The sequence below is a fragment of the Erinaceus europaeus genome, chromosome 4 (assembly GCF_950295315.1).
Source record: "Erinaceus europaeus chromosome 4, mEriEur2.1, whole genome shotgun sequence".
NCBI lineage: Eukaryota > Metazoa > Chordata > Mammalia > Eulipotyphla > Erinaceidae > Erinaceus > Erinaceus europaeus.
The window spans coordinates 19,601,032-19,624,617 of NC_080165.1; the positions used below are offsets into that span (position 1 = coordinate 19,601,032).

Below are 23,586 nucleotides of genomic sequence, written 5' to 3' on the forward strand. Positions count from 1 at the left end.
GTATCTCCATTGAGACCCTACTGACAGCTCTCAGCTAGGACGTCGGCAGAAATCCACCCACTCCAGGCCGGTGGAGCGACTGTGCCCGGCACAGTCCACCTTAACTGGCAGCCTCTGGGCGGGGCACTCGCTGGTGCTATCTTTGGAGACAGAAGCCCGGGCAGGTGACACTCAAACTTCCAGTGTGTTGCCCCACGATGATGATCCAGGGCATCTCAGAGCGTTTCTTTCCTGGCTGGGGCTGGGACGAGGATGGGGAGGAAGACTGGGAAGGGCCAGTGCTGACCTTGCTGGCGCTGGCGGTGGTGGCTGCCACAGCACTGGCCCTGCACTGGTTTGGCTCTGGACAGGACCAGGAAGTGGCAGGGTCAGCATCCACAGCCCCAGAGATCCAGCCTGCAACGCTGCTGCCAAAGTCCACGGTCAGCGATGGCATCGAGGGACAAAGCTCAGGAGAGGAGAAGTCAGACCCAGCAAGATGTGGTCAGGTTGCTGCAGGGGTTCAGGACCAGGAGCCCCCTGGGGTCGGAGGTCAGACTGCCACCGCGGCACCTTTACTCAAGACCCCTGGACAAACAGCCTTGGGACAGCAATATGGCAATGCCACCTCAGAAGCCCCTCAAAGTAAAGGGGTACCTCTGAGGCCAGGCACTGCTCCAGGCGAGAGCAAAGAAGGGGGGACATCAGCTCCTCTTGTGATACACTTCACCCTGCGGAGTCCTGGCAGAGAAGTAGATGTGCCCAAGGAGGCAGGAAGCATCAGAGACAAGGCACCGACTCGCAAAGCCCGGGTCCACGCAGCAGGGCAGGACACCGGCTCCGGGCTGCACGGAGCTGGGGCTGCCGGCTCCCTGGAGAGAGGTACAGGTGGCCGGCGGAGGAAGCTGAGTGACAGCCGGGGAGGTAGAAACAGACGCACCCCAAAGCCAGACCACCTACACCTGGGCACTGTGGTGAGTGTGTGGGACGCAGTGGATGCCGCCAGCAGTCTCTCCGCAGGCTCCCAGAGCGCTCTGTGCCTCCAAGAACGGCCCCCAGCTCAAGCTGCGCAGTCAGGGCCCCAACCAGCTTCACCCCTACTTCTGGACTCAGGGGGCAAAAATGAGGAAAGCAGGGAGTCCCAGGGGTCTCTGGCCTCCAAGGAAGGCTGGCCCTGGGCAAGGAGGGAGATCTTTGTCACAAGGGACTTCAGACAGGCTCCAGGCACTGTGTGCCCATGGCCAGAGGGGCCACAGGAAGGACACCCGCTCCTGTCCCCAGGGCAGGATACCACAGAGGCCTGTGATGTGAGAAAGACTGAGACTAAGCATTCAGGAGGCCATGTACCCTTTGGTTCAGAGAGGGGCTGGACAAAACAGCAAGGGGCCCTCAGCACAGGAGAAGGGAGAGGCTCTGGGCAAGGCCAGGAGGAGCAGAGAAGCAGGCAGGTGGCTTCTTTGGGGTTTGCACAGCCCCTGGACAGGGGGGAACCAGTCACAGACCCATCCCAGAGTCCCTCGATCATGCCCCGCCCAAGCACCCCTGAGTCTCCCCCAGCCCTGGCATCCCCCCCACCAACCGTGCTTCCCCAGCCGGACCTCTTACTTGTAGCCCCCGCTCTTACAGCCTCTGCCCCTTTAGACTCTTGGTCCCATGGAGTGAGCCAGGGTACAAGTGACGGTGCAACTTGCAGATCTGATCCAGCTCCCACCTCCATCCCAAGCCCTGCTTTTGCCCCTTCCCCAACTCCCACCCTTGTTCCTGCCTCAGGCTCCACCCCAACCCCTTCCCCAGCACCAGCCGTGAGAGCAGCCCCAGCCCCTTCTGCTGCCCCAGGCCCCTCTCCTGCCCCGAGAGCAGCCCCGGTCCCTTCTGCTGCCCCCAAAGCAACTCCAGCCCCTTCTGCTGCTCCAGGTCCCTCTCCTGCCCCAAGTGCTGCCCCAGGCCCCTCTGCTGTCCCCACCATTGCCCTAGCCCCAGCCCCTTTCTCAACTCCAGCCCCTGCCCCAACCCCAGGCCCAGCCTCCGCCCCAGATGCAGCCCCCATTCCAGACTCAGTCCAAGATCCCATCCCTGCCCCTACCCCAACCTTGGCCCCAGTGCCATCCCCATCTCCTACTACCCCCCGGACCCCAGCTAGTGGCTCCAGACCTGCATCTCAAGGGCCGAGTGTGGCCCGCTGCAAGCAGGGGCAGATCTCGACTAGTTGGGAAAACCTGATTTCTATGGTTCTTAGGAGCCATCCCTTTCCCAGGCAAGAGAGGTTCTCAGGGAGGGTCCCCAGGGCAGCTCTAGGGACCTCTAACATGCCCAGCTCCACACTGTCTGATAACGGAGAACCTGCTTTGCCCCCTGACAGGGCTGTCTCCAGCCTGGCCACAGGGGCAGGCACAGGGGACCTGACTAACACTGCTTGTGAGCATCAGCAGAGCAGCTCTGAGGTCAAGGGGGTTCCCACCTCAGGCCCACCCTCAGGCTCAGGAGGACATGGGTCAACTGAGAAACGCGGGGAGTCTCCACTGCCCAGGACTGCAACGACCAGGCCCCTCTCCAGGCTTCCTGGGCAGCCTCAGCCTGGCTCCATACCTGCCCGCTCGGCCACACAGGACGCTCCACCGGTCCCACGGCCCCGGAAACGCAGCCTGTGTGAGATGGTGGACAGTGCTGAGCAAGCTGGCCCTGAGGCCCCCCACCCACAGCAAGGAGAGGCGCCAGGGGATAGGGGCAGCCCTGTTGGTGGGGGGCTGCTCACAGAGAAGCAGAAGGAGGCCCGCAAGCTCATGGTGTTTCTGCAGAGGCCTGGGAGCTGGGGTGTGGTAGAAGGACCCCGCAAGTCCAGCTCTCCAGCCCGGGGGCCAGCCTCAGCAGCAGCTCTGCAGAGACGGCTGGATCTGGGCAGCTGCCTGGACGTGCTGGCCTTGGCGCAGCAGCACAGGGAGCCGGGCCTGGCCCAGGAGGCCTACGCCCTGATGAGTGACAACCTCCTGCACGTGCTGGGTGACCCCGGCCTCTACCGGCAGCTGAGTGGAGCTGAGCGCCAGCGCATCCTGAGCCTTCGGACCCGGGGCCAGGCGGTGCTGGGGGTCCTGGTGCTGCCTAGTCTCTACCAGGTGAGCCGCCCGGGATTCCCGAGGGGTCCTCCTGGGGAGGAGGCTCCTGCTGCTGGCCCTGGCCCCCCGCCTCCTTGCTCCCCGCTCCATGTGTTCAGCCCCCGAGAGAACAGCTGGAGGCAGCTGACCCAGGTGCCAGCGGAGGTCCCGCTCCGGGGATGCGGCCTCTGCACCATGCACAACTACCTTTTCCTGGCGGGAGGCATCCGTGGCTCTGGCGCCCAGTCTGTCTGCTCCAATGAGGTCTTCTGCTACAATCCTCTGACCAACATCTGGAGCCAGGTGAGGCCCATGCAGCAGGCACGGGCCCAGCTCAAGCTGGTGGCTGTGGAGGGGCTGCTGTATGCCATCGGGGGTGAGTGTCTATACAGCATGGAATGCTACGACCCTCGCACGGACACCTGGACCTCTCGGGCGCCCCTTCCAGCAGGCACCTTCCCTGTGGCCCATGAGGCCGTGGCCTGCCGGGGGGACATCTATGTCACCGGGGGTCACCTGTTCTACCGCTTACTCAGGTATAGCCCCGAGAAGGATGCCTGGGCTGAGTGTCCCTACAGTGCCAGCCACCGGAGGTCCAGCGATATGGTGGCGCTGGGTGGTTTCCTATACCGATTTGACCTGCTCCGGGGCGTGGGTGCTGCAGTGATGCGCTACAACACGGTGACAGGCTCCTGGAGCCGAGCCGCCTCCCTGCCTCTGCCCGACCCCACTCCGCTGCGCTGCGCAGTGCTGGGCAACACCATCTACTGCCTCAACCACCAGGTCACGGCCACTTTCACCGTCTCAGAGGGGACTGCTCAGTTCCAGGCCAAGGAGCTGCAGCCCTTCCCTCTGGGGAGCAAGGGAGTCCTTTGTCCATTCGTCCTGACCCTGCCCAGTGCAGAACCGATGCAGACTGCCCTCTGAGAGCTGGGTGCTCCGAACTCAGTGGCTCTCAGGGCAGGCAGGGCATGGCGAAGTGCCTGGGACACGTGACTTTCTGCTTTTGTTTCTGAGAAGAATCCTTTTCTGCTTCCATTTTCTTAATATCCCCTTCCCTCTCCCTGCACCTGTGCTGGCTGCTGGCACACACCAGCTTGTGTTCTCACGCTCCTCACAAGAACTGCACGTTTACATGTGCTTGTGATTCAGTCTTTGTCTTCAGTCCGTCTCCTCCTGGGGTGCTCACATGCCACTCTGGCAGGCAGAGTTCACTCTGGGTTCCCAGAGACCAGAAACCCACCATGCTTCCCTAAAAGAATCCACCTGCAGGTTCCCAGAGCCAGGACTGATGTGTCCTCCAGGAGCAGAACAAGGTTCCCTGAGGAGCTTGCTGATTATGGATGCAGATTTGAGGAGGAGATGCAAACAGGCTTGGGCTTCCTGTGTTCTGTCCCTAGAGTTGTGAGGCTGGTGAGGAGGTGACAAGGAGTGGGAAGGCAGGAATAGGGAGCAAATAATTCAGCCCTTTCCAAACCAAACCAAACCTGTGTCTTTGGGACTCTACACCTGTCCTGAGACCTGTAGTTCTGGAGGGGCTCTTCCCAGGAACGTCCCCGTAGTGCCTCTCTTCCCCACTCATCTGATTGGTCATCATCAAGGGCCTTGACCCCGGTCTGTGAAATGGCTCTGCTATCTGCAGTCATGCCCACAAGCCTCCCCCAGGTCTAGCCAGGACCTCTGCGGCTCATTCAGCCTTGTGGAGCCTCACCTACCCTGCTTAGTCTGTCCAGAAGCTCAGCCCACTTCTCTCTAACCATCCCCCCCTTAGGTGAGACTTCAATTTCACTCTAGTTATGCCTTTACTTGCTATGCAGACTTGGATGAGATTTTTTTAATCTTATTTTCTGCTGGTGCCAGGGATTGAACCTCAGACCTCTGGGGACTCAGGCATGAAAGTCTTGCTTAACCACTATGCCATCTCCCTTTGAGGTTTCTCACTTCACTTTTCTTGTCTGTAAAATAGGGGAGAAGGCGTATCTGTCATTCAGGGGTGGGGACAGCAGGTCATAAGCCTGAGCACCAAGCACAGGGCCCAGCACACATAACTGAATAAACAACTCTGGAGCCCACCACAGGATGGCAAATAAATTTGAATGTCACCATCCCACCTGGGTTGTTTTTTAATCCTTGTCTGACCCCTATTTTATTTTCTATTCTATGGTTGGCATTACCGGCAATAAATATGATGAATAATTGAAAGCGTCTGCATTTTATATTTCTATATTTTGTTCACAAGGTTGGATATGCCACTGGTAGGACAGAAAGTGTTCCTCAGATTGTGCTTGAAAATATGTTTAATGGCAAACAAATACTCTGCACACACGTTGTGTATTTGGCTGTCCCTCTGCCAGTCAGGAAAGGCTCTGTCCCCCAGCACAGTGGTCTACTCCTTGCGCTTGGTCTCACTGAGAAGCTCCTGCCAGTTCTTCTCCATCTCTTCCTTACAGTTGAGGAAGGCATCCTCCAGGCGGCGCATGGACTCGGCCAGCGTGGGGTTGGTTCGCATCACAACCATGTCGTAGGCCATCCATGTGGCCTGCACTGCAACAAGCAGAGGGGCCTTGGTCAGCCCATGGCAGGGGCCGCAGCTTGGGGGCATCTTGGGGAGGGATGGATGCTCCCACCAAGTGCAGCACTCTAGGGACCAGACTCCACTGAGTCATCCAGTGACTCTTCAAGAAAGAAAGCTAGTGTGTTACATGCTAGATGACTCATTAAAAGAAGAAGGGGGACCAGGTAGTGGCGAACCTGGTTGAGTGCACATGTTAGCACACAAGAACCCGAGCTCAAGCCCCTGGTCCCCACTTACAGGGGGGAAGCTTCATGAGTGGTGAAGCAGTGTTACAGGTGTCTCTCTGTCTCCCTCTCTATCACACCCCTCCTCTCAATTTCTGGCTGTCTCTATGTTTAAATAAATAAAGATAATAAAAAATCCTTAAAAAAGAAGAAGGGGCAAAAAAAACCCTGTTAAATTCTTTCCTGGGAGTCGGGCGGTAGTGCAGCGGGTTAAGCACACATGGTAAGAAGCACAAGGACCGGCGTAAGGATCCTGGTTAGAGCTTCCGGCTCCCCACCTGCAGGGGAATTGCTTCACAGGCGGTGAAGCAGATCTGCAGGTGTCTATCTTTCTCTCCCCCTCTCTGTCTCCCCTCCTCTCTCCATTTCTCTCTGTCCTATCCAACCACAGCAACAACAATAATAATAACCACAACAATGATTAAAAAAAAAGGGCAACAAAAGGGGAAAAAATAGTCTCCAGGAACAGTGGATTTGTGGTGCAGGCACTGAGCCCTGGCAATAACCCTGGAGGCAAAAAAAATTTTTTTTCTAAATAGAGTAAACCTCATCTCATACAGTGTTAACTCTTGGACACATCAGCTGATGACATTTAGGGACCATTTATATGAAACCTTAGAAAAACAGTAGAGTAGGGGTCGGGCAATAGCACAGCAGGTTAAGCATAAGGACTGGCACAAGGATCCTGGTTTGAGCCCCTGCCTTCCCACCTGCAGGGGAGTCGCTTTACAGGTGGTGAAGCAGGTCTTCAGGTGTCTATCTTTCTCTCCCCTTCTATGTCTTCCCCTTCTCTCTCCATTTCTCTTAAGTCCTATCCAACAACAACGACAGCAATAACAACAGCAATAATAACCACAACAATAAAACAACAAAGGCAACAAAAGGGAAAAAATAACCTCCAGGAGCAGTAAATTTGTGGTGCAGGCACCGAGCTCCAATAACCCTGGAGGCCAAAAAAAGAAAAACGGTAGAGCAAACTCAGGCCCTCATTTAGCTACAGTTCATAGGTAGTGGGTGCGAGGTGACCCCAACAGCCATCCAAGTACCCACTCTCAGGTGGGGCTGGTCACTCACTCTCCTGGGTCCCACGGCTTGTACAAATCCAGTTGATGCCTACAGGCTCCCAACTTCCACACCCTTCACTGCAGTGCCCACCCCACTGGTGTGGTTCTATCCTCAGTGGTTGCAATGAACAAGCATCCTCTCCCCTCTGCACAATAGCCAACAGAGTAAATATACACCCTAAAGAAATCCTTTGTGTTAGGCTGAAAATTCTTGAATATTTTGGGAAACTATATCCTGAAGGAAATGAACCTAAAAAGGAGATAAGCCCAGCCAGTCTATCTTGGCGTTACTCTCCATCGCACTCTGTCATTTCACGAACATCTCATAAAAACTGCAGCACAGGTGGGCGCGAGGAATAACATCATTGCAAGACTGGCCAGCTCCTCATGGGGCGTGAGCACTTCCACACTACGATCATCATCTCTGGCATTATGCTATTCCACTGCAGAATACTGTGCCCCAGTATGGTTCCGTAGCCCCCATGTCCACTTGGTCGATTCCAAATTATATTCCTCCATGAGGATAATTTCTGGAACCATCCATTCCACCCTGGTTCCACGGCTGCCAGTTCTTAGCAACATCGCCCCGCCAGATATTCGTCGGGATGCGGCATCATCTAAGTTCATTTCCCACGTCTACGCTCGACCGGACCTGCCAATATACGCGGATATCTTCGCCCACCCTGTCCAACGCTTGACGTCTCGTCATCCAATCTGGTCTCCTACGCCTACACTGAACTTCTCTGTTCCAGACTCTTGGAAACAGAGTTGGCAGTCAGCTGAGGTAAAGAACAAACACCTCATCACAGATCCCTGCAAGCGTCAACCCAGCTTTGACCTAGCACGTTATGATCGGGCCCTCCTCAATCACTATCGAACAGGCCATGGCCGGTGCACCGCTATGTTCCACCGCTGGGGAGCCAGAGACGACCCGAACTGCCCCTGCGGCTCCAGACAGACTATGACCCACATAGTCAACGACTGCCACCTCTCCAGATTCAAAGGAGGTCTCGAAACTTTACATCAGGCTCAACCTGACGCTGTTGACTGGCTATGGAAGAAGGGCAAACGCTAGAAGAAGAAGGAGATAAGCAGCTAGAAGAAGAAGGAGATAAGCAGAATGAACCACAACAAATGTACATGCATGTCAACAGGCAAAAGAGGTTAGCAGAATGACCTGCCTCGAAGTTTTACAGATAATGACATCTGTTTGGCTATGGGGGAAATGTTATAAAAGATACCAAGATGGCACATGACTATATAAGTCTATCGGAATACCCAAACTTTGAAAGCAGGAGGGGCAGTTAGGATGCCTGGTAAAAAGTGAATGACCAATGGGCTGGGCAGTGGTGCACACAGTAGAATACACACGTTATCATGAACAAGGACCAGGGTTCAAACTCCTTGTCCTCACATGCAGCCAGGAAGCTTCATGAGCAGTAGAGCAGTGCTACAAGTGTCTCTCTTTTTTTTATTATTTTTATTTGTAGGCTAAAGAAAGCCAGAAATTAAAGGAAATGGGAGATAAAGAAGGAGAGAGAAAGAGACATCTACAGCTCTGCTTCACCACTTGCAAAGCTTTCCCCCTGCAGGTGGGGACTGGGGGCTCGAACCTAGGTCCTTGCACATTGTAACATGTGTGCTCAACCAGGTGCACCACCACCTGGCCCCCAAGTATCTCTCTCTCTTTTTAAAATACTTATTTATTTTCCCTTTTGTTGCCCTTGTTTGATTATTGTAGTTATTATTGTTGTTATTATTGATGTCATTGTTGTTGGATAGGACAGAGAGAAATGGAGAGAGGAGGGGAAGACAGAGGGGGGAAAGAAAGATAGACACCTGCAATCTTGGATGAACCTTGAAAAAATCACGTTGAGTGAAATAAGTCAGAAACAGAAGGATGAATATGGGATGATCACACTCTCAGGCAGAAGTTGAAAAACAAGATCAGAAAAGAAAATACAAGTAGAACCTGAACTGGAATTGGCGTTTTGCACCAAAGTAAAAGACTCTGGGGTGGGTGGGTGGGGAGAATACAGGTCCATGAAGGATGATAGATGACATAGTAGGGGTTGTATTGTTAAATGGGAAACTGGGGAATGTTATGCATGTACAAACTATTGTATTTACTGTTGAATGTAAAACATTAATTCCCCAATAAAGAAATAAATTTAAAAAAAAAGAAAGATAGACACCTGCAGACCTGCTTCACTGCTTGTGCAGTGACTCCTCTGCAGGTGGGGAGCCGGGGGCTCAAACCAGGATCCTTACGCCATCCTTGCGCTTTGCACCACATGTGCTTAACCTGCTGCACTACTGCCCGACCCCCCCCTAGTATCTCTCTTTCTACCCATCTCTCCCTCTCCCTATTCCTCTCTGCCTCTTTCAAATAAGAAAGAAAAAGACAAAAGTAAATGGTTGACTCTTTCCAACTTAAAAGTCGCTGAGAATGATATTTAGGGATCTGCATCATACAAGCATCCCAGATAATTCTGGGGTAGGGCGCCTGCAGACCATCTTCTCAGAACACTTGGTCAGCAGGTAGCACGTGGGCTTGGGAGTCCTGTCAACTTCAGTTCTTGGCTCTCTTTCACGTGTTAGCTGTGTGACCTGGAACAAGGATCTCTGCTCATCTCAGTTTCTGCATCTGTAAAAGGGCAATGGCCCCATCTCATGGCTTGCTATGAAGATCAAACCGATCACACACACACACACACACACACACACACACACACACACACACACACACACAGTCTAGTTTCACTAGGTGCTCAAAATGAGACACTTTTATTATAAGCTAAGTAATGAGCTACATAGGGCAAAGAGGGTTTGAAGGCATTAAAATTCAGGGGGAAACACAGCCTAGAACAGCAAACCTCATATCAGTCAGAATTCTAGCTATGAGCCTCCTAAGATCAAAGCAGAAAAGGAAACATTTACTTACTGAGTTATAAGAACTAATGACCATAAAAACAGATCTATCCCATAAGATACTTTCTGCTTACATAATGCACATGATCCCAGAAATTATAAGAAGGAGGTCTAATAATCTTACTTTTTACATTAGTGTAACTTTTTAAGTATAGTATACTATAGATGCATTCTATCTACATTTTTAGAAATGTTGAGAAGACATAATCTCTAATAAAATTAGTATAAGCACATAGCAAAAACCTGCAACATTAGTCTTGTTAGAAACATTTTTGTTTTGCTTATTTATGAGAGAGATGGAGAGAGGGAGAAAGGGGGGGTTGGTGTTGGTGCACCTGGTTGAGTACACATGCTACAATGTGTAAGGACCCAGGTTCGAGCCCCTGGTCCCCACCTGCAGGGGGGAAGCTTTGTGGGTGGTGAAGAAAGTCTGCAGGTGTCTCTCTGCCTCTCTCCTTCTCTTGCTCCCCTTTCTCTCTTCATTTTTGGCTGTCTCTATCAAATAAATAAATAAATAAATAAATAAATAAATAAATAAATATAATACAAATTAAAGAGAGGGGGAGGAGAGAAGCACTGCTCTACTGTCCATGGAGTTCCACTTGTTTTGTGTTTGCTGTTTTCTCGGGTGGTATGGGGGATCAAACCCAGGGCCTCATGCATGCCGGGTACATGAATGCTGAGCCCCTTTCTGGATCCTCTTTATAAAAAAGAAAACCTAGGAAGTCCTTTTGGGGTAATTCTTCCTTTTGTCTCCTCTACTTATCTTATTTTCGAGAACATCTATTTAATACATATGAGAAAGAGAGAGACAAACAGAGCGCTACTCAGGTACATGTAGCACTGGAGATTGAACCTGGAACCTAGACATGCAAGTCCAATTCTCTACCAGTTGAGCCATTTCTTCAGCCACTAGTTAATCATCATCATCATCATCATCATCATCATCATCATCATCATCATCATCAGTTTGCCTTCAGGGTTATTGCCGGGGCTCAGTGCCTGCACTATGAATCCACTGCTCCTGGAGGCCATTTTTTCCCATTTTTGTTGCCCTTGTTATTACTGTTGTTATTACTGCTGTTGTTGGATAGGACAGAGAGAAATGGGGAGAGGAGGGGAAGACAGAGGGGGAGAGAAAGACAGACATCTGCAGACCTGCTTCACCGCCTGTGAAGTGATATTCCTAAAGGTGGGGAGCCGGGGCTCCAAACAGGATCCTTCTGCAGGTCCTTGTACTTTGCATCGTGTGCACTTAACCCACTGCACTACCGCCCAGCTCTCCTTTTTAAATTTTTTTAAAAATTTTTTAAAAAATATTTATTTTATTTATTTATTCCCTTTGTTGCCCTTGTTGTTTTATTGTTGTAGTTATTGTTGTTGTCATTGTTGGATAGGACAGAGAGAAATGGAGAGAGGAGGGGAAGACAGAGAGGAGGAGAGAAAGATAGACACCTGCAGACCTGCTTCACCACCTGTGAAGCGACTACCCTGCAGGTGGGGAGCCGGGGCTCGAACTGGGATCCTTATGCCGGTCCTTGTGCTTTGCGCCACCTGCGCTTAACCTGCTGTGCTACAGCTCTGGTTAATAGTGGTGCCAGGGATTGAACCTGGGACTTAAAGTAAGATGCCTACATTAGGAATCCACTGCTCCTGGAGGCTATTTTTTCCCTTTTGTTGCCCTTATAGTTTATAATTGTTGTTGTTATTATTATTGTTGTTATTGCTGTCATTGTTGTTGGACAGGAAAGAGAGAAATCGAGAGGGTGGGGAAGACAGAGAGGGGGAAAGACAGACACCTGCAGACCTGCTTCACCACTTGTGAAGCGACTCCCCTGCAGGTGGGGAGCTGGGGGCTTAAACTGGGATCCTTATGCTGGTCCTTGCACTTTGTGCCACGTGTGTTTAACCCGACATGCTACCGCCTGACCCCCATTTTTTCTTTCTATTTATGATAGGATATAGAGAAATTGAGAGGGGGAGGAGAGATAGAGAGGGAGAAAGAAAGGAAGATACCTGCAGACCTGCTTCACCACTTGTGAAGCTTCTACTCTGCAAGTGTGGAATGGGGGCTTGAACCTAGGTCCTTGCACACGGTAATGTGCGTGCTCAACTGGGTGAGTCACTTCCTGCCCCCTTTCCCTTATTTGCTTTTCTGAGAGATGTATACATATAGACAGAAATGAATACTTGGAATTAAACCAAGGGCTGCACATGTGAAAAGCTCTACCATTGACCCACCTCTATAGGTCTGTATAAACATGTTTGTTTATTTGTTTTTTACCAGAGTACTTCTGAGCTCTGGTTTCTGGTGGTGCTGGGGATTGAACCTAGGAACTTTGTAGTCTCAAGCATGAAAGACTTTTAACTTATTTTTTTAAATTATTATTATTTTATTTTTTACCAGAGCACTTCTCAGCTCTGGCTTATGGTGGTGTGGGGGATTGAACCTGGGACTTTGGAGCCTCAGGCACAAATGTCTCTTTGCATCACCGTTATGCTATCTACCCCTTCCCTTAACTTATTTTTTATGCTACTATGCAAGCTCTGCAAACATTTCTAAGTAGAATTTTTCTAAAACTTGTATTAATGAATGGAGATTATTTTCAAACTAAAAAGGTCTCTTAAACAGTTTGTTCCCATTTAAGTAGAATATGTGTGCTTTTTAAAAATTGCCTACATTGTTATTTTCCAGTTTTTATTCTATGTTGGTATGCATGAGACCCCTTCTGTTTCATTTGGTTTAAATCCCCCCTGCTTAACACTATTCTATTTACATAACCACTTCATTCTATTTATATAACCGCTGTTAACAAGTACCTCCCTCCAGGGCATTGGTTCAATCCCCACTGTTTCATGATATGTTTTTGCTCCACCCCCCATCCTTGTCACACCCTGATCCTCTCCTTGTCACACTCTGATTGTCACCAGTCACTTTTCTCTCCACCCTCTCTATGTCACACCCTGTTTCCACCCTACTTGGCAAGTATATATAAAGACAGCATTGTGAGTTTTAGAGTACTTTACCTTGAGTTTAGCTCAGCTCGTCTTAGATTGTGCTGCGTCCTGCATGAATAAAGAGATACTGCCTACAGCTCAACCAGGAGTCCCTGGTCGTCTGTTACCCGCCCGTGAAGCCAGCCCGGAGAAAACAACATAACCCGTCGAAAACGACAATTCTATAAACTTAAAGAGAGAGGGAGAGAGAGAGGGAGGGAGGGAGAGAGAGGGAGACGGAGAGGGGGAGGGAGAGGGAAAGAAAGGGAGAGAGAAGGGGGAGGGGGAGAGAGAGAAGGAGAGAGGGGGAGACACAAAAGCACAGCTCGACATGCATGGAGGTCCCACTGGTCCTGCCCATGGTGCCAGGCATGAAACCCACGGTCTCTTCCACAATAAGCTCTATTTGCTGAGCTATTTCCTGGCCGCAGACATGACAGCCTTTAGCAAAACTTAGACTCAGAAATTAAAGTAACTACGGAGAGTCTAAGATGATGAAGAAAAGGGAAGTACAATGTCATTACTACCACTGCTGGTTCCCACTGAGCATAGACATGTTGAATAAGAGACCAACATTTCTTTCCAAAATGGAGACACCTGTTCGCTAATTTATCCCTCCCATGTCAGCACTGCACCTGTCTTGACACTTTTTCTTTGAATTCTTCTCATTTATAAATGACTCACAGGAAGGATATACAGAAGCTGTTCACAGGTATTAAAGTAACATTATTTGTATTTGTTGAACTTGGGTCTGATAATGCAAGTTATAAAAAAAAAAAAAAAGTCACGATTTGTGCCCTCAAGAAGATAACCACCCAATTGCAGAATAAAATGCAAGTATATGTACAATAATCAGAAAACAGTTCAAAGCAATATCAATAGTATAAGTGTATGTGTGTGCATGAGAGAGAGAGAGAGAGAGAGAGAGAGAGGACTTTGTGTTATAGAAGTTGAGAGGTTTTTTAGAGCAGGCACACTTAAGAAGATAGCTGGTTTAAACTATCAGAAAGAAGGGGGAGGCATTATGTTTGGGGAAACATCCTACCTGAGATTTTCTCCATTTCTTCCAATAGCTTTTCCAAGTCTTTATTCAGGTCTGATAGCATTTTCAGCATGTTGTCATAGTTTCTTTCCCCTGGATCAGAATCAGCCATCTAGATTATGCATTGAAAGAAGCTATGGTGAGAGGCCCGCCCATGAAGCGGCCCCTCCCCTGCAAGTGGGGAGCCGGGGGCTCGAACCAGGATCCTTATGCCGGTCTTTGAGCTTCATGCCATGTGAGCTTAACCGATTGCGATTCCGCCTGACCCCTCTTTTTTTTTTTTTCTTACTAGAGCACTGTTCAGCTCTGGCTTATGGTGGTATGGGGATTGAATCTGGGACTTTGGAGCCTCAGGCATGAGAGTCTTTTTGCATAGTCATTATGCTCTCTGCCCTCTGCCCTTTTATTATATTTCTTAAAATATTTATTTGTTGGGAGTAGGGCATTAGCACAGTGGTTAAGCGCACGTGATACAAAGTGCAAGGAACGGAGTAAGGATCCCGGTTCAAGCCCCCCGACTCTCCACTTGCAGGGAAGTCATTTCACAGGTGGTGAAGCAGGTCTGCAAGTGTCTATCTTTCTCTCCCCCTCCCAGTCTTCCCCTCTTCTCTCTATTTCTCTCTGTCCTATCTAACAATGACGACATCGATAACAACTACAACAACAATAAAAAGCAACAAGGGCAACAAAAGGGAAAATAAATAAATAAGTAAATAAAATATTTTAAAAATTTATTTGTTAACATGAGACAGAGACAGACTGAAGGAGAGAGAGAACCAGAACATCACTCTGGCACATGTAATGGTAGGTACTGAATTTGAGAGTTCATGTTCCCAAGTCCAATGCACTAGCCACTGTGCCACCTCCTTTTATAGTTGTAACCTAAGGGGTCACTGAAACTCACCAATTTTATTTGCTCATAAAATAAATAATCACCTATTGGTGCACTTGTGGATTGTCGCTGTCGGCCCGCAACAACGACACGGACACCAGAGTCTTCTTCCTCAATTCCCTTTATTTCCTTCTTATGGCCACCTTAAGTACCTTTCACTGTTACATAGTCAGCCAGTGGGCATTAAGCAAGCATACAGCATTCATAGATCATGCAGCCTTTTACCAATCATAAAACAGTTCACGTGTACAGCACGCAATCTGTTCAATTGGATCGTCCAACTTCCGCAAGGTTGTTTACCACTTTACTGGTTTAGCCACCACGTGGCCGGCACCATCTTAGGGGCGTGATGTGCAGTGTCATTATGGCTCCCGACAGTGGATCTCACAGCATAGCCTGATCCAGTTATCTACTGTCCTGCCCATCAGTTTCCTCCTCTCTACAGGTAATGCTTTCCTTGAGTTCCATTTTACTACTCACCACCAAGCACAGATTTACTGAACATCTACTCTGCCAGACATTTAATGATGGTTCTGTGAACATGGCAGCCTATCTGTGGGTCCTGGATCACCCCACCCCCCAATGTAAAAAGATCACCCATGCTTTCATGGAGCCTCATTTACAGAGGAAGTGATAGAAAGTAAGCAACAACCCCAAAACTTTGTAGAGTTAAAAAATCTCTACTTTTTTTTTTTTTTTTTTTTTTTTTACAAAAGTGCTAAAGAAGTGAAAAAAACGGAAGAAAATAATTTTCTCATGTGGGTGGTTACAAATTCTCTCATGTGGGTGAAAGCAAAGAGGCAGGAGATGACACAATTGGCATTTAAGTTGTGTGGGATACTTGCTCAATTCATTAGGTTATATTATTTTATCCATATATTTAATATGGATTTACTAAGCATTACCTTAGATTCTGAAGCTACAGCACTGAGCAAAACAGATTAAAATCCTTGGTCTCATGAGGTTTATATTCTATTGGGAAGAGGAGAGAATACACAATATTAGGAAGTGGAATAAACACATGGAGGGAATTAAGTACTAGGGAGAAAAGTCAATCAGAGATGAAGGGGTCAGGCAGCCAGGCAGTGGTGTGCCTGGTGAAGCGCATACATTACAGTGTCGAAGGACCCAGGTTCAAGCCCCTGGTTCCCACCTGCAGGGGTAAAGCTTCACAAGTAGAGAAGTAGCTCTGCAGGTGTCTCTCTGTCTTTTTCTCTCTTTATCTTCCCCCTCTTAATTTCTGTCTGTCCAATAATCAATCAATCAATAAAAAATTTTTAAAAAGATGAAGGGGTAGAGAGTGTGTATATAGGTAGGGTAGTGGTTGAAATTTAAAGAAGTGTGCTGGGAAGGTATTCCTGAAGTATTTTTGACAGGAGATCTAAAGGAAATAAGAGAATAAGCCAGACATTATCTGGGGTGTCCCGTAGAGAGACAGCAGTAAGAACAAAGACTGAGCTGGGAGTCTACTGGGTAAGCCAGAGGCAGAGCGATAGGAACCGCTTAGTTGCTATACAGAAAGTAAAGGGGCCACTGGAATAATGCAGTGACACACATAACTGAATCATCATGGGAGTGCTGAAAACAGTTTAAAAGACAGCTCAAGGCATGCTTTGAGGGGAGGGCAGACAAGATTTGCCAATGAGTCAATGTGGAATCAGGGATGATGCTAAGATTTTTGATGGGAGAGGCAGAAATGGAAGTACCAAGTATCTGAGACTGGAAGAATCTCATTTGTATATACAAGATATCCCCAAGTGGGGAAGTTAAGTAGGCAGCTGGGCAAATGAATTCGGGGGAGAAGGTAGGCTAGAGACAGAAAATTTTGGCTTGTGGGGCTGGGTGGTGGTGCACTCACTTGAAATCACATGTTACCATGAGCAAGGACCTGGGTTCAAGTCCCTGGTCCCCACTTACTAGGGGAAGCTTCATGAACAGTGAAGCAAAGCTGTAGGTATTTTTCTCTCTTTTCCTCTTTTTTTTTTTAAACATTTTTATTTATTCCCTTTTGTTGCCCTTGTAGTTATTGTTATTATTGATGTCGTTGTTGGATAGGACAGACAGAAATGGAGAGAGGAGGAGAGAAAGACACGTGCAGACCTGCTTCACCACTTGTGAAGCTACTCCACTGCAAGTGGGGAGCCGGGGGCTCGAACAGGGATCCTTATGTCGGTCTTTGCACTTTGCGCCACGTGCGCTACTGCCCGACTTCCTCTTTTCCTCTTTATCTCCCCCTTCTATCTCAGTTTTTCTCTCCAGTCAATAAATGAATAAATAAAATGTTTTTAAAAGAGAAAAAATTGGGGGTGGGGGGTAGTGGTGCACTTGGTTAAGTGTACACATTATCATGCATGAGGACCCAGGTTCGAGGCCCCACTCTCCACCTCCGGGGGGGGGGGAGCTTCACAAGCAGTGAAGCAGGTCTGCAGGTGTCTCTCTTTTCATTTCTATCACCTCCTTCCCTCTCAATTTCTATCTGTCCTATGAAATAAAAAATAACAATAAAATAAAATATAAATAAACAAAAGGAAAAATGACCATCAGGAGAGGTGGATTCATCGTGCAGGTATCGCCTGTGATAATCCTAGTAACAATTAAAAAGAAAAGAAAAGAAAAAAATGGAGTAATCAGCATATAGAGACAGACTATTTACAAATCTGAGAATTGGGGCTGGAGAGACAACACAATAATTATGCCAAAGACTTCCATGCCTGAAGTTCAGATGTCTCAGATTCAATCCTTTGTACTATCATGAGCCAGTGCTGAGCAGCACTGTGGTTTGGTTTTTTAAATTTTCTTTTATCTATTTATTTTAACAGAGCACTACTCGGCTGTGGCTTATGGTGGTGTAGAGGATTGAACCTGGAACTTTGGAGCTAGGCATGAGAGCCTCTTTGCATAACCATTATGCTACCTACCCCCACCTTCTTTACTATGGTATGGAAAAAAAAGGAACTTGAGGTTTGACCTATTTCTAAGTTTGAGATTAAATCCATGTTAAATCACTAATATAAAGAAAGACTGTTTAATAAAAAAAGTTTGAGATATGTTTTGTAGATCTCCCAATTGGATTTTAAAATTGGTAACATTTAAAAAATTTATTTTCACTTATTTATTTTGGACAAGGATAGAGAGAAACTGAGGGGAGGAGGAGATAGGGAGAGAGACAGAGAGACACCAGCAGCACTGCTTCACTGGCAAATTAGTAAGCTGAGTAAGTATCAGTTTGGGAGTGCTAAATGGTGACACACCTGGTTGAGTGCACATGTTACAATGTATAAGGATTTGGGCTCAAGCCCCCAGTCCTCACCTGCAGGAGGAAAGCTTCACTTTACCAGTGGTGAAGAAGGGCTGCAGGTGTCTCTCTGTCTCTCTCTCCCTCTCTATATTCCCCTTCCTCTTAATTTCTGGATGTCTCTATCAATAGGTTAAAGGATAATAAAAATAATTAAATAAATAAAATATTAGTTTTTAAAAACAAAGTAAACATTCAAATGATTTGTATGCCCCAATATCATCTTTAAAGATACCAAAACTCATATTTATCAATACCTATCAACATTCTTATATATAACCTAAGCTTCAGTCATCTCAAATATTTAATTTGGTAAATTTAGGTACCCACTATACTCCAAACAGTATTAAAGAAACTGGGGATTACAGAAAAATAGGGGGCCAGGCGGTGGTGCACCGTGTTAAAAGCATAAGGACCGGGGCCAGGTGGTGGCACACTTGGTTAAGCGCACACACTACAGTGCACAAGTACACGGGCTCTAGCCCCTGGTCCCCACCTGCAGGGGAAAAGCTTCACGAGTGGTGAAGTAGGGCTGCAGGTGTCTCCATCTCTATCTCTCCTTCCCTTCAACTTCTCTCTGTCTCTATCCAATAATAAATAAAAAAAAAGTTAAAAAAAAAAAGCATAAGGACCGGTGGCACAAAGCACAAGGACGGCATAAGGATTCCGGTTTGAGCCCCCGGCTCCCCACTTGCAGGGGAATCCCTTCACAAGCAGTGAAGCAGGTCTGCAGGTGTCTGTCTTTCTCTCCCCCTCTCTGTCTCCCCCTCCTCTCTCCATTTCTTTCTGTCCTATCCAACAACGAACACCGTCAATAACAACAACAATAAAGACAACAAGGGGCAACAAAAAGGAATAAATAAATATATATTTAAAAAATATATAAGGACCTACACAAGGATCCCAGTTTGAGCCCCCAGCTCCCCATCTGCAGGCGTCGCTTCACAAGTGGTGGAGCAGGTCTGCAGGTGTCTGTGTCTCTCCCTCTCTATATTCCCCTCCCTCCTCAATTTCTCTCTGTTCTGTCCAAAAAAGTGGAAGAAAAAAAATGGCCACAGGAGCAGTGGATTCGTAGTGCAGTGATAACCCTGGAGGGAAAAAAAAATCAATAGGATAAAAGAAACTTGTTTGTAAATCGAGATTCTTTGAAGAACAGTGGTCAGTCATTCATGTCCTTACTCAATTTCAAACCAAAGCCTTTTTCTGTAAATAAGTATCTCAGTCATGTCATTGAGAACTTTGAAAGCATGTTTACTCTTGCTTCCATGCCTTTATATATATTATTATCCTGTTCCCTGAATATCCTCCCCTTACTCTCTTAACACTCAGTTCAAGTGTTACTTCTTTTCCTTAGTTAAGAAACTGAACAGAATTATCCATTTATTTATGATAAAGAGAGGAAGAGAGAACAAAAAACCAGAGCACACTCTGGCACATGCAATGCCAGGAATTGAATTCAGGAGTTCATGCTGAAAGTCCAACCCTTTACCCTTGTGCCGACTCCCAGACTGTTCAAGGTTTTCATCTAGAAGGCTCGCCTGTCTTTTCTATTCCCATAGTGACTGTTCCTATTTCCAATCAAACACTGTTCTCAGCATTTTAGCCTTTATAGGGACTCTTTAATACTATTACTCCAATTTTAAGATGAGGAAAGTAAGACTCAAAGAAGTTAACTCAATTGTTCCAAGTCACAGGGCATATGCAGGCAGATCTGAGAACTGGCTCTGGCAGTCCGGGTCCTGTTTGCACTCTCATATATTTTGCTGCTGGCACTCAAAAATTTCTTTTCTTTTGCTTATCTGGTACTGGGGAATAAACTCAGGACCTTGTACATGCAAAATACCACTAAGTAGCATCTTAGACCCAGTTTTCTATATTTGGGGGGGAGAGTGAGAGACAGAAGAGAGAGACAGAAAGAGACAGACCATTGCAGAAAGAGGGGGGGGGGGAAGGAAGAAAAAGAGAAAGGGTGAAGTTCTTTTTTTTTACTTTTTAATGAAAAAACAGTCCTGCCTGTCTTTTGGTTGTATAGGAAGGGCAAGTTGGGCAGAAAAAGCTGAAGAAAAAGGGAAAGTACTAATGGTGCAGGAAGTAGGCTCAGACAGGAAAATGATTACCTTACCCTGGGAAGGGAAATGCAAAGGGAGGGAAGGAGGCAGGGGACAGGAAAAGGCTGGCAGGAGTTCAAGTGATCCAGGTTCAGTTCTTGAGTGAAAAAGAACAGACACTCTTGGGTTGGAGTGGTGACTCAGAACTCACATGCCCAAGATCCTAGAGGCCTCAGGTTCAATTCTCAGAATCACCATATGCCAAAAGTGAACAGTGCTCTGGTGTCTTTCTCTGACTCAGTCTCTCTCTCTCTCTCCTATTCTCTTTCTCACAAAAAGAAATACATTAAAATCTACTTTAAAGAAAGGACGGGAGTCGGGCGGTAGCGCAGTGGGTTAAGCGCATGTGGCTCGAAGCACAAGGACTGGTGTAAGGATTCCAGTTCTAGCCCCTGGCTCCCCACATGCAGGGGAGTCACTTCACAGGCGGTGAAGCACGTCTGCAGGTGTCTGTCTTTCTCTCCTCCTCTCTGTCTTCCCCTCCTCTCTCCATTTCTCTCTGCTCTATCCAGCAACGACGACATCAATAACTACAGCAATAAAACAATAAGGGTAACAAAAGGGAATAAATAAATAAATAACATTTATTAAAAAAAAAAAAGGACAAGCAGTCTAAGCTCATGGAGGATAACAAAGGCTGGGCAAAGCTGTGTATTACCAAGAGGTTTCAGACAAGGAGCAGAGAAGCAGTGGCAGCATAGCTGAGGTCACACAGATGGATTCACAGTATCCTCAGAACCCCTAGTGTGGCGCAGTGAAAATGGATGGAGTGTAACAAGAGGATTTGATAGTTGGTGGACAGACAAGGTGAGGGTACAAGTAAGAGAGTTTTTTTTTTGGGGGGGTTGGCACTGGAGTGGGCTCCTTTGTGATTCCACTCTTCCTAGTGGATTTTCTTGTTCTGCTTTTAATCTCAAAAAACAGAGGGAGACAGAGAGACCAAGAGGGAGAGGGAGAATAGACAATACGACACTACCCTGCTGTCATTGGTGTTCCCGTGTGATGCCAGGGACTTGAACATGGGTCCATGTACATGGTAAAGTCTATGTTGGACCAGATGAGTATCTCCCAGATCCATAAGAATGGTGGCATAAGGGGTGTTTAAGATGGTAGGTGGGCATGAAGTAGGGGCACTTCAGGGGCAGACATGCTGGAAGACAGAACACACAACAGCTAGAAGGGTGGAAGTTATGGCTAAAAGGATGTTAGATCTTCCACATAGCGATTATGCCATCTGCTCATCCCCTAAGGATGTTAGATCTTAAATGAGGGATGGGCCTGGAAAATAAGTCCAGAAAGGGGCCAAGCAGATAGCATAACGCTTATGTAAAGAACTTTCACGCCTGATGCTCCAAGGTCCCAAGTTCCATCCCTGACACCATCATAAACTAGAGCTGAGTAGTGCTCTCCTTAAAAAAAAAAAAAAGTACCAATGTACCCTGGAACCCCACCTCTTCAGAGCCCTGACCCAGTAGGGAAAGATGAGGACAGGCCGGGAGTATGGATCAACCTTTCAATGTCCATGTCCATCGGAGAAGCAATTACAGAATCCAGCCCTCCCACCTTCTGCACCCCATAATGACCCTGGGTCCAGGCTCCCAGAGGGGTAATGAATAGGAAAGCTTCCAATGGAGGGGATGGGATATGGAACTCTGGTGGTGGGAAATGTGTGGAATTTCACCCCTCTTATTAGATGGTTTTGTCAATGAAAAAAAAAAAAGTCGCACCAAAGTAAAAGACTCTGGGATGGGTGGGTGGGGAGAATACATGTCCAAGAAGGATGACAGAAGATCTAGTGGGGGTTGTATTGTTATACGGAAAACTGGGAAATGTTATGCATGTACAAACTATTGTATTTACTGTCGAGTGTAAAACATTAATTCCCCAATAAAGAAATAGAAGAAAATCTGTCTGGAGCAGTGAAGTAAAAGGAAATAAAATATAAAACAAACATTAAAAAAAAAAGAAAAAAGAAAGGGGTGGCGGGGGAAAGGAGGGAAGGAGAAAAGAAATTCAGGAGGAAGTTGAGGAAGAAGAGTATGCGGTGAGTGTCCATGGCATTCCTTCCTGATGAGTTTGCCTGGGATGCCAGGAGAGCTCGTGTGGAGAGGAGGCCTGGGCCAGCGTCGGTGCCAAGGGAATGCAGGTGATGGCAAAGTAGGTGGGGGGTGATCGTAGGGAGAGAGGGAGAGAGAGAAAGAGAGAGAGAGAAGGGGGGGGTCTCTCTGGGTGAGTAGGGCTGAGGGAATGGAGGGGCTTGGGGACTGGATCCTGGGATGTGCCGAGGGCAGAGACACATCCAGGCTGTGGTTTGAGGGTCTTTTTTGGTATGAAGAGCTGCAGGGTCTCTGGGGTCCCTCTTGGAAGGGGAGACGTACGAGGGTGAGAGGGCAGTCAGGTCAGAGCTGCTCCGCTGTGAGTGACGGGTGTGTGGTGTGTGGGAGCGGGGTGTGCAGGGACTGGGTCGACCCCCGCTTCCGGGGTGTTCACGTGAGGGAACGAGGCGAGGGGGGCGTGTGGAGTCGAGGGATCCTTCCAGGCTGCAGGGCGCGCTGGCGAGGGGGTACGGGGCGAGGGGCTGGGTTGTGCCAGGTGAGGAAGCCACGGGGAGGAGATGGAAGGTGGGGGGTGGAGTGTTCGGGGTGAAGGTTCAGGTCAGGGTAGGAGTTAGGGGTGAGGGGTCGGGGTTTGCCGGGTGAGAGGCGAGGCGATCCACAGTGGGAATGAGCGCGACGGGTGAGGAGAACGAGGGCAGCAGGGTGACGGGCTGGGTGTGCGGGTGAGGAGCGGGGCTGCAGGGTGTGGCGGGAGACCGTGGGCACAGCCCCGGGGAGAGACAGGTAGGGGCGCCTCACTCACCTCTCTCTCTCTCTCTCTCTCACCCTGCGGCCGTGTCAGGTCTGCCGGCCCCTGAGGTGAGAGGCACACAGGAAGTCGTTACCAGCCCCGCCTCCTCGCTGACCACGTGTCCTCACGGGCCGGAATACAGAGCGGAAGGGGCGGGGCCACGTGCACGTGACGGGCCGCCCAGGTCGGGCTTAAGACTCGAGGGCTCATTGGCTGGAATACGGAGCACAAGGGGCGGGGCGTCCAGGTCCTGCCCTGCCCGAGGTCTGAGGGTGAGTAATGTTGGCATGAGGGGGCGCCCCAGTGTCTGAAGACTGTGTGCCTCCCCTCAGCTCCTAGAGCCTGGGGCAATGCCTGCCATGTCTGTCTGGTTACTCTTGTGTTCCTATTCTCGGGGACAGCCCTCGGCTCTGCAGGAATAGCAAACACTTGTTGGACGACCGGCTGAAGGCCATCCATTGCCAGTCTTCAGAGTTGTGGTGGGGATGACTGTTGAATCTGTCTTTCATGGAGACTGCCAAGGCTCGGGAGATAAAGGGGGGA

General features: G+C 48.5%; 2 protein-coding genes across 2 annotated transcripts; one reads left to right on the forward strand and one right to left on the reverse strand.

Annotated features, from left to right (window-relative positions):
* Positions 1–200: 200 nt before the first annotated feature.
* KLHDC7B (kelch domain containing 7B) lies at positions 201–3,995 on the forward strand. The gene is made up of 2 exons (XM_007519420.3): positions 201–861; positions 1,816–3,995. Exons 1-2 carry the CDS (start codon positions 201–203, stop codon positions 3,993–3,995), a joined length of 2,841 nt encoding a protein of 946 aa, XP_007519482.3.
* Positions 3,996–5,275: 1,280 nt separating this feature from the next.
* Positions 5,276–15,768, reverse strand: SYCE3 (synaptonemal complex central element protein 3). The gene is made up of 3 exons (XM_007519366.2): positions 15,699–15,768; positions 13,905–14,013; positions 5,276–5,612 (listed from the first exon to the last, which is right to left on the reverse strand). The coding sequence occupies exons 2-3, from the start codon at positions 14,011–14,013 to the stop codon at positions 5,455–5,457; spliced, it is 267 nt and encodes an 88-aa protein (XP_007519428.1). The 5' UTR covers positions 15,699–15,768; the 3' UTR covers positions 5,276–5,454.
* Between the last annotated feature and the right edge of the window lie 7,818 nt (positions 15,769–23,586).

Excerpts from the sequence above, each read along its gene's own strand:
- KLHDC7B (XM_007519420.3), top strand. The coding sequence starts at position 201 with ATGATCCAGGGCATCTCAGAGCGTTTCTTTCCTGGCTGGGGCTGGGAC. Across the intron at positions 862-1,815 it reads TGCCGGCTCCCTGGAGAGAG|GCCCCTCTCCTGCCCCGAGA; the intron begins GTACAGGTGGCC and ends CTGCTGCCCCAG.
- SYCE3 (XM_007519366.2), bottom strand. The coding sequence starts at position 14,013 with ATGGCTGATTCTGATCCAGGGGAAAGAAACTATGACAACATGCTGAAA. Across the intron at positions 5,613-13,904 it reads AGAAATGGAGAAAATCTCAG|TGCAGGCCACATGGATGGCC; the intron begins GTAGGATGTTTC and ends TGCTTGTTGCAG.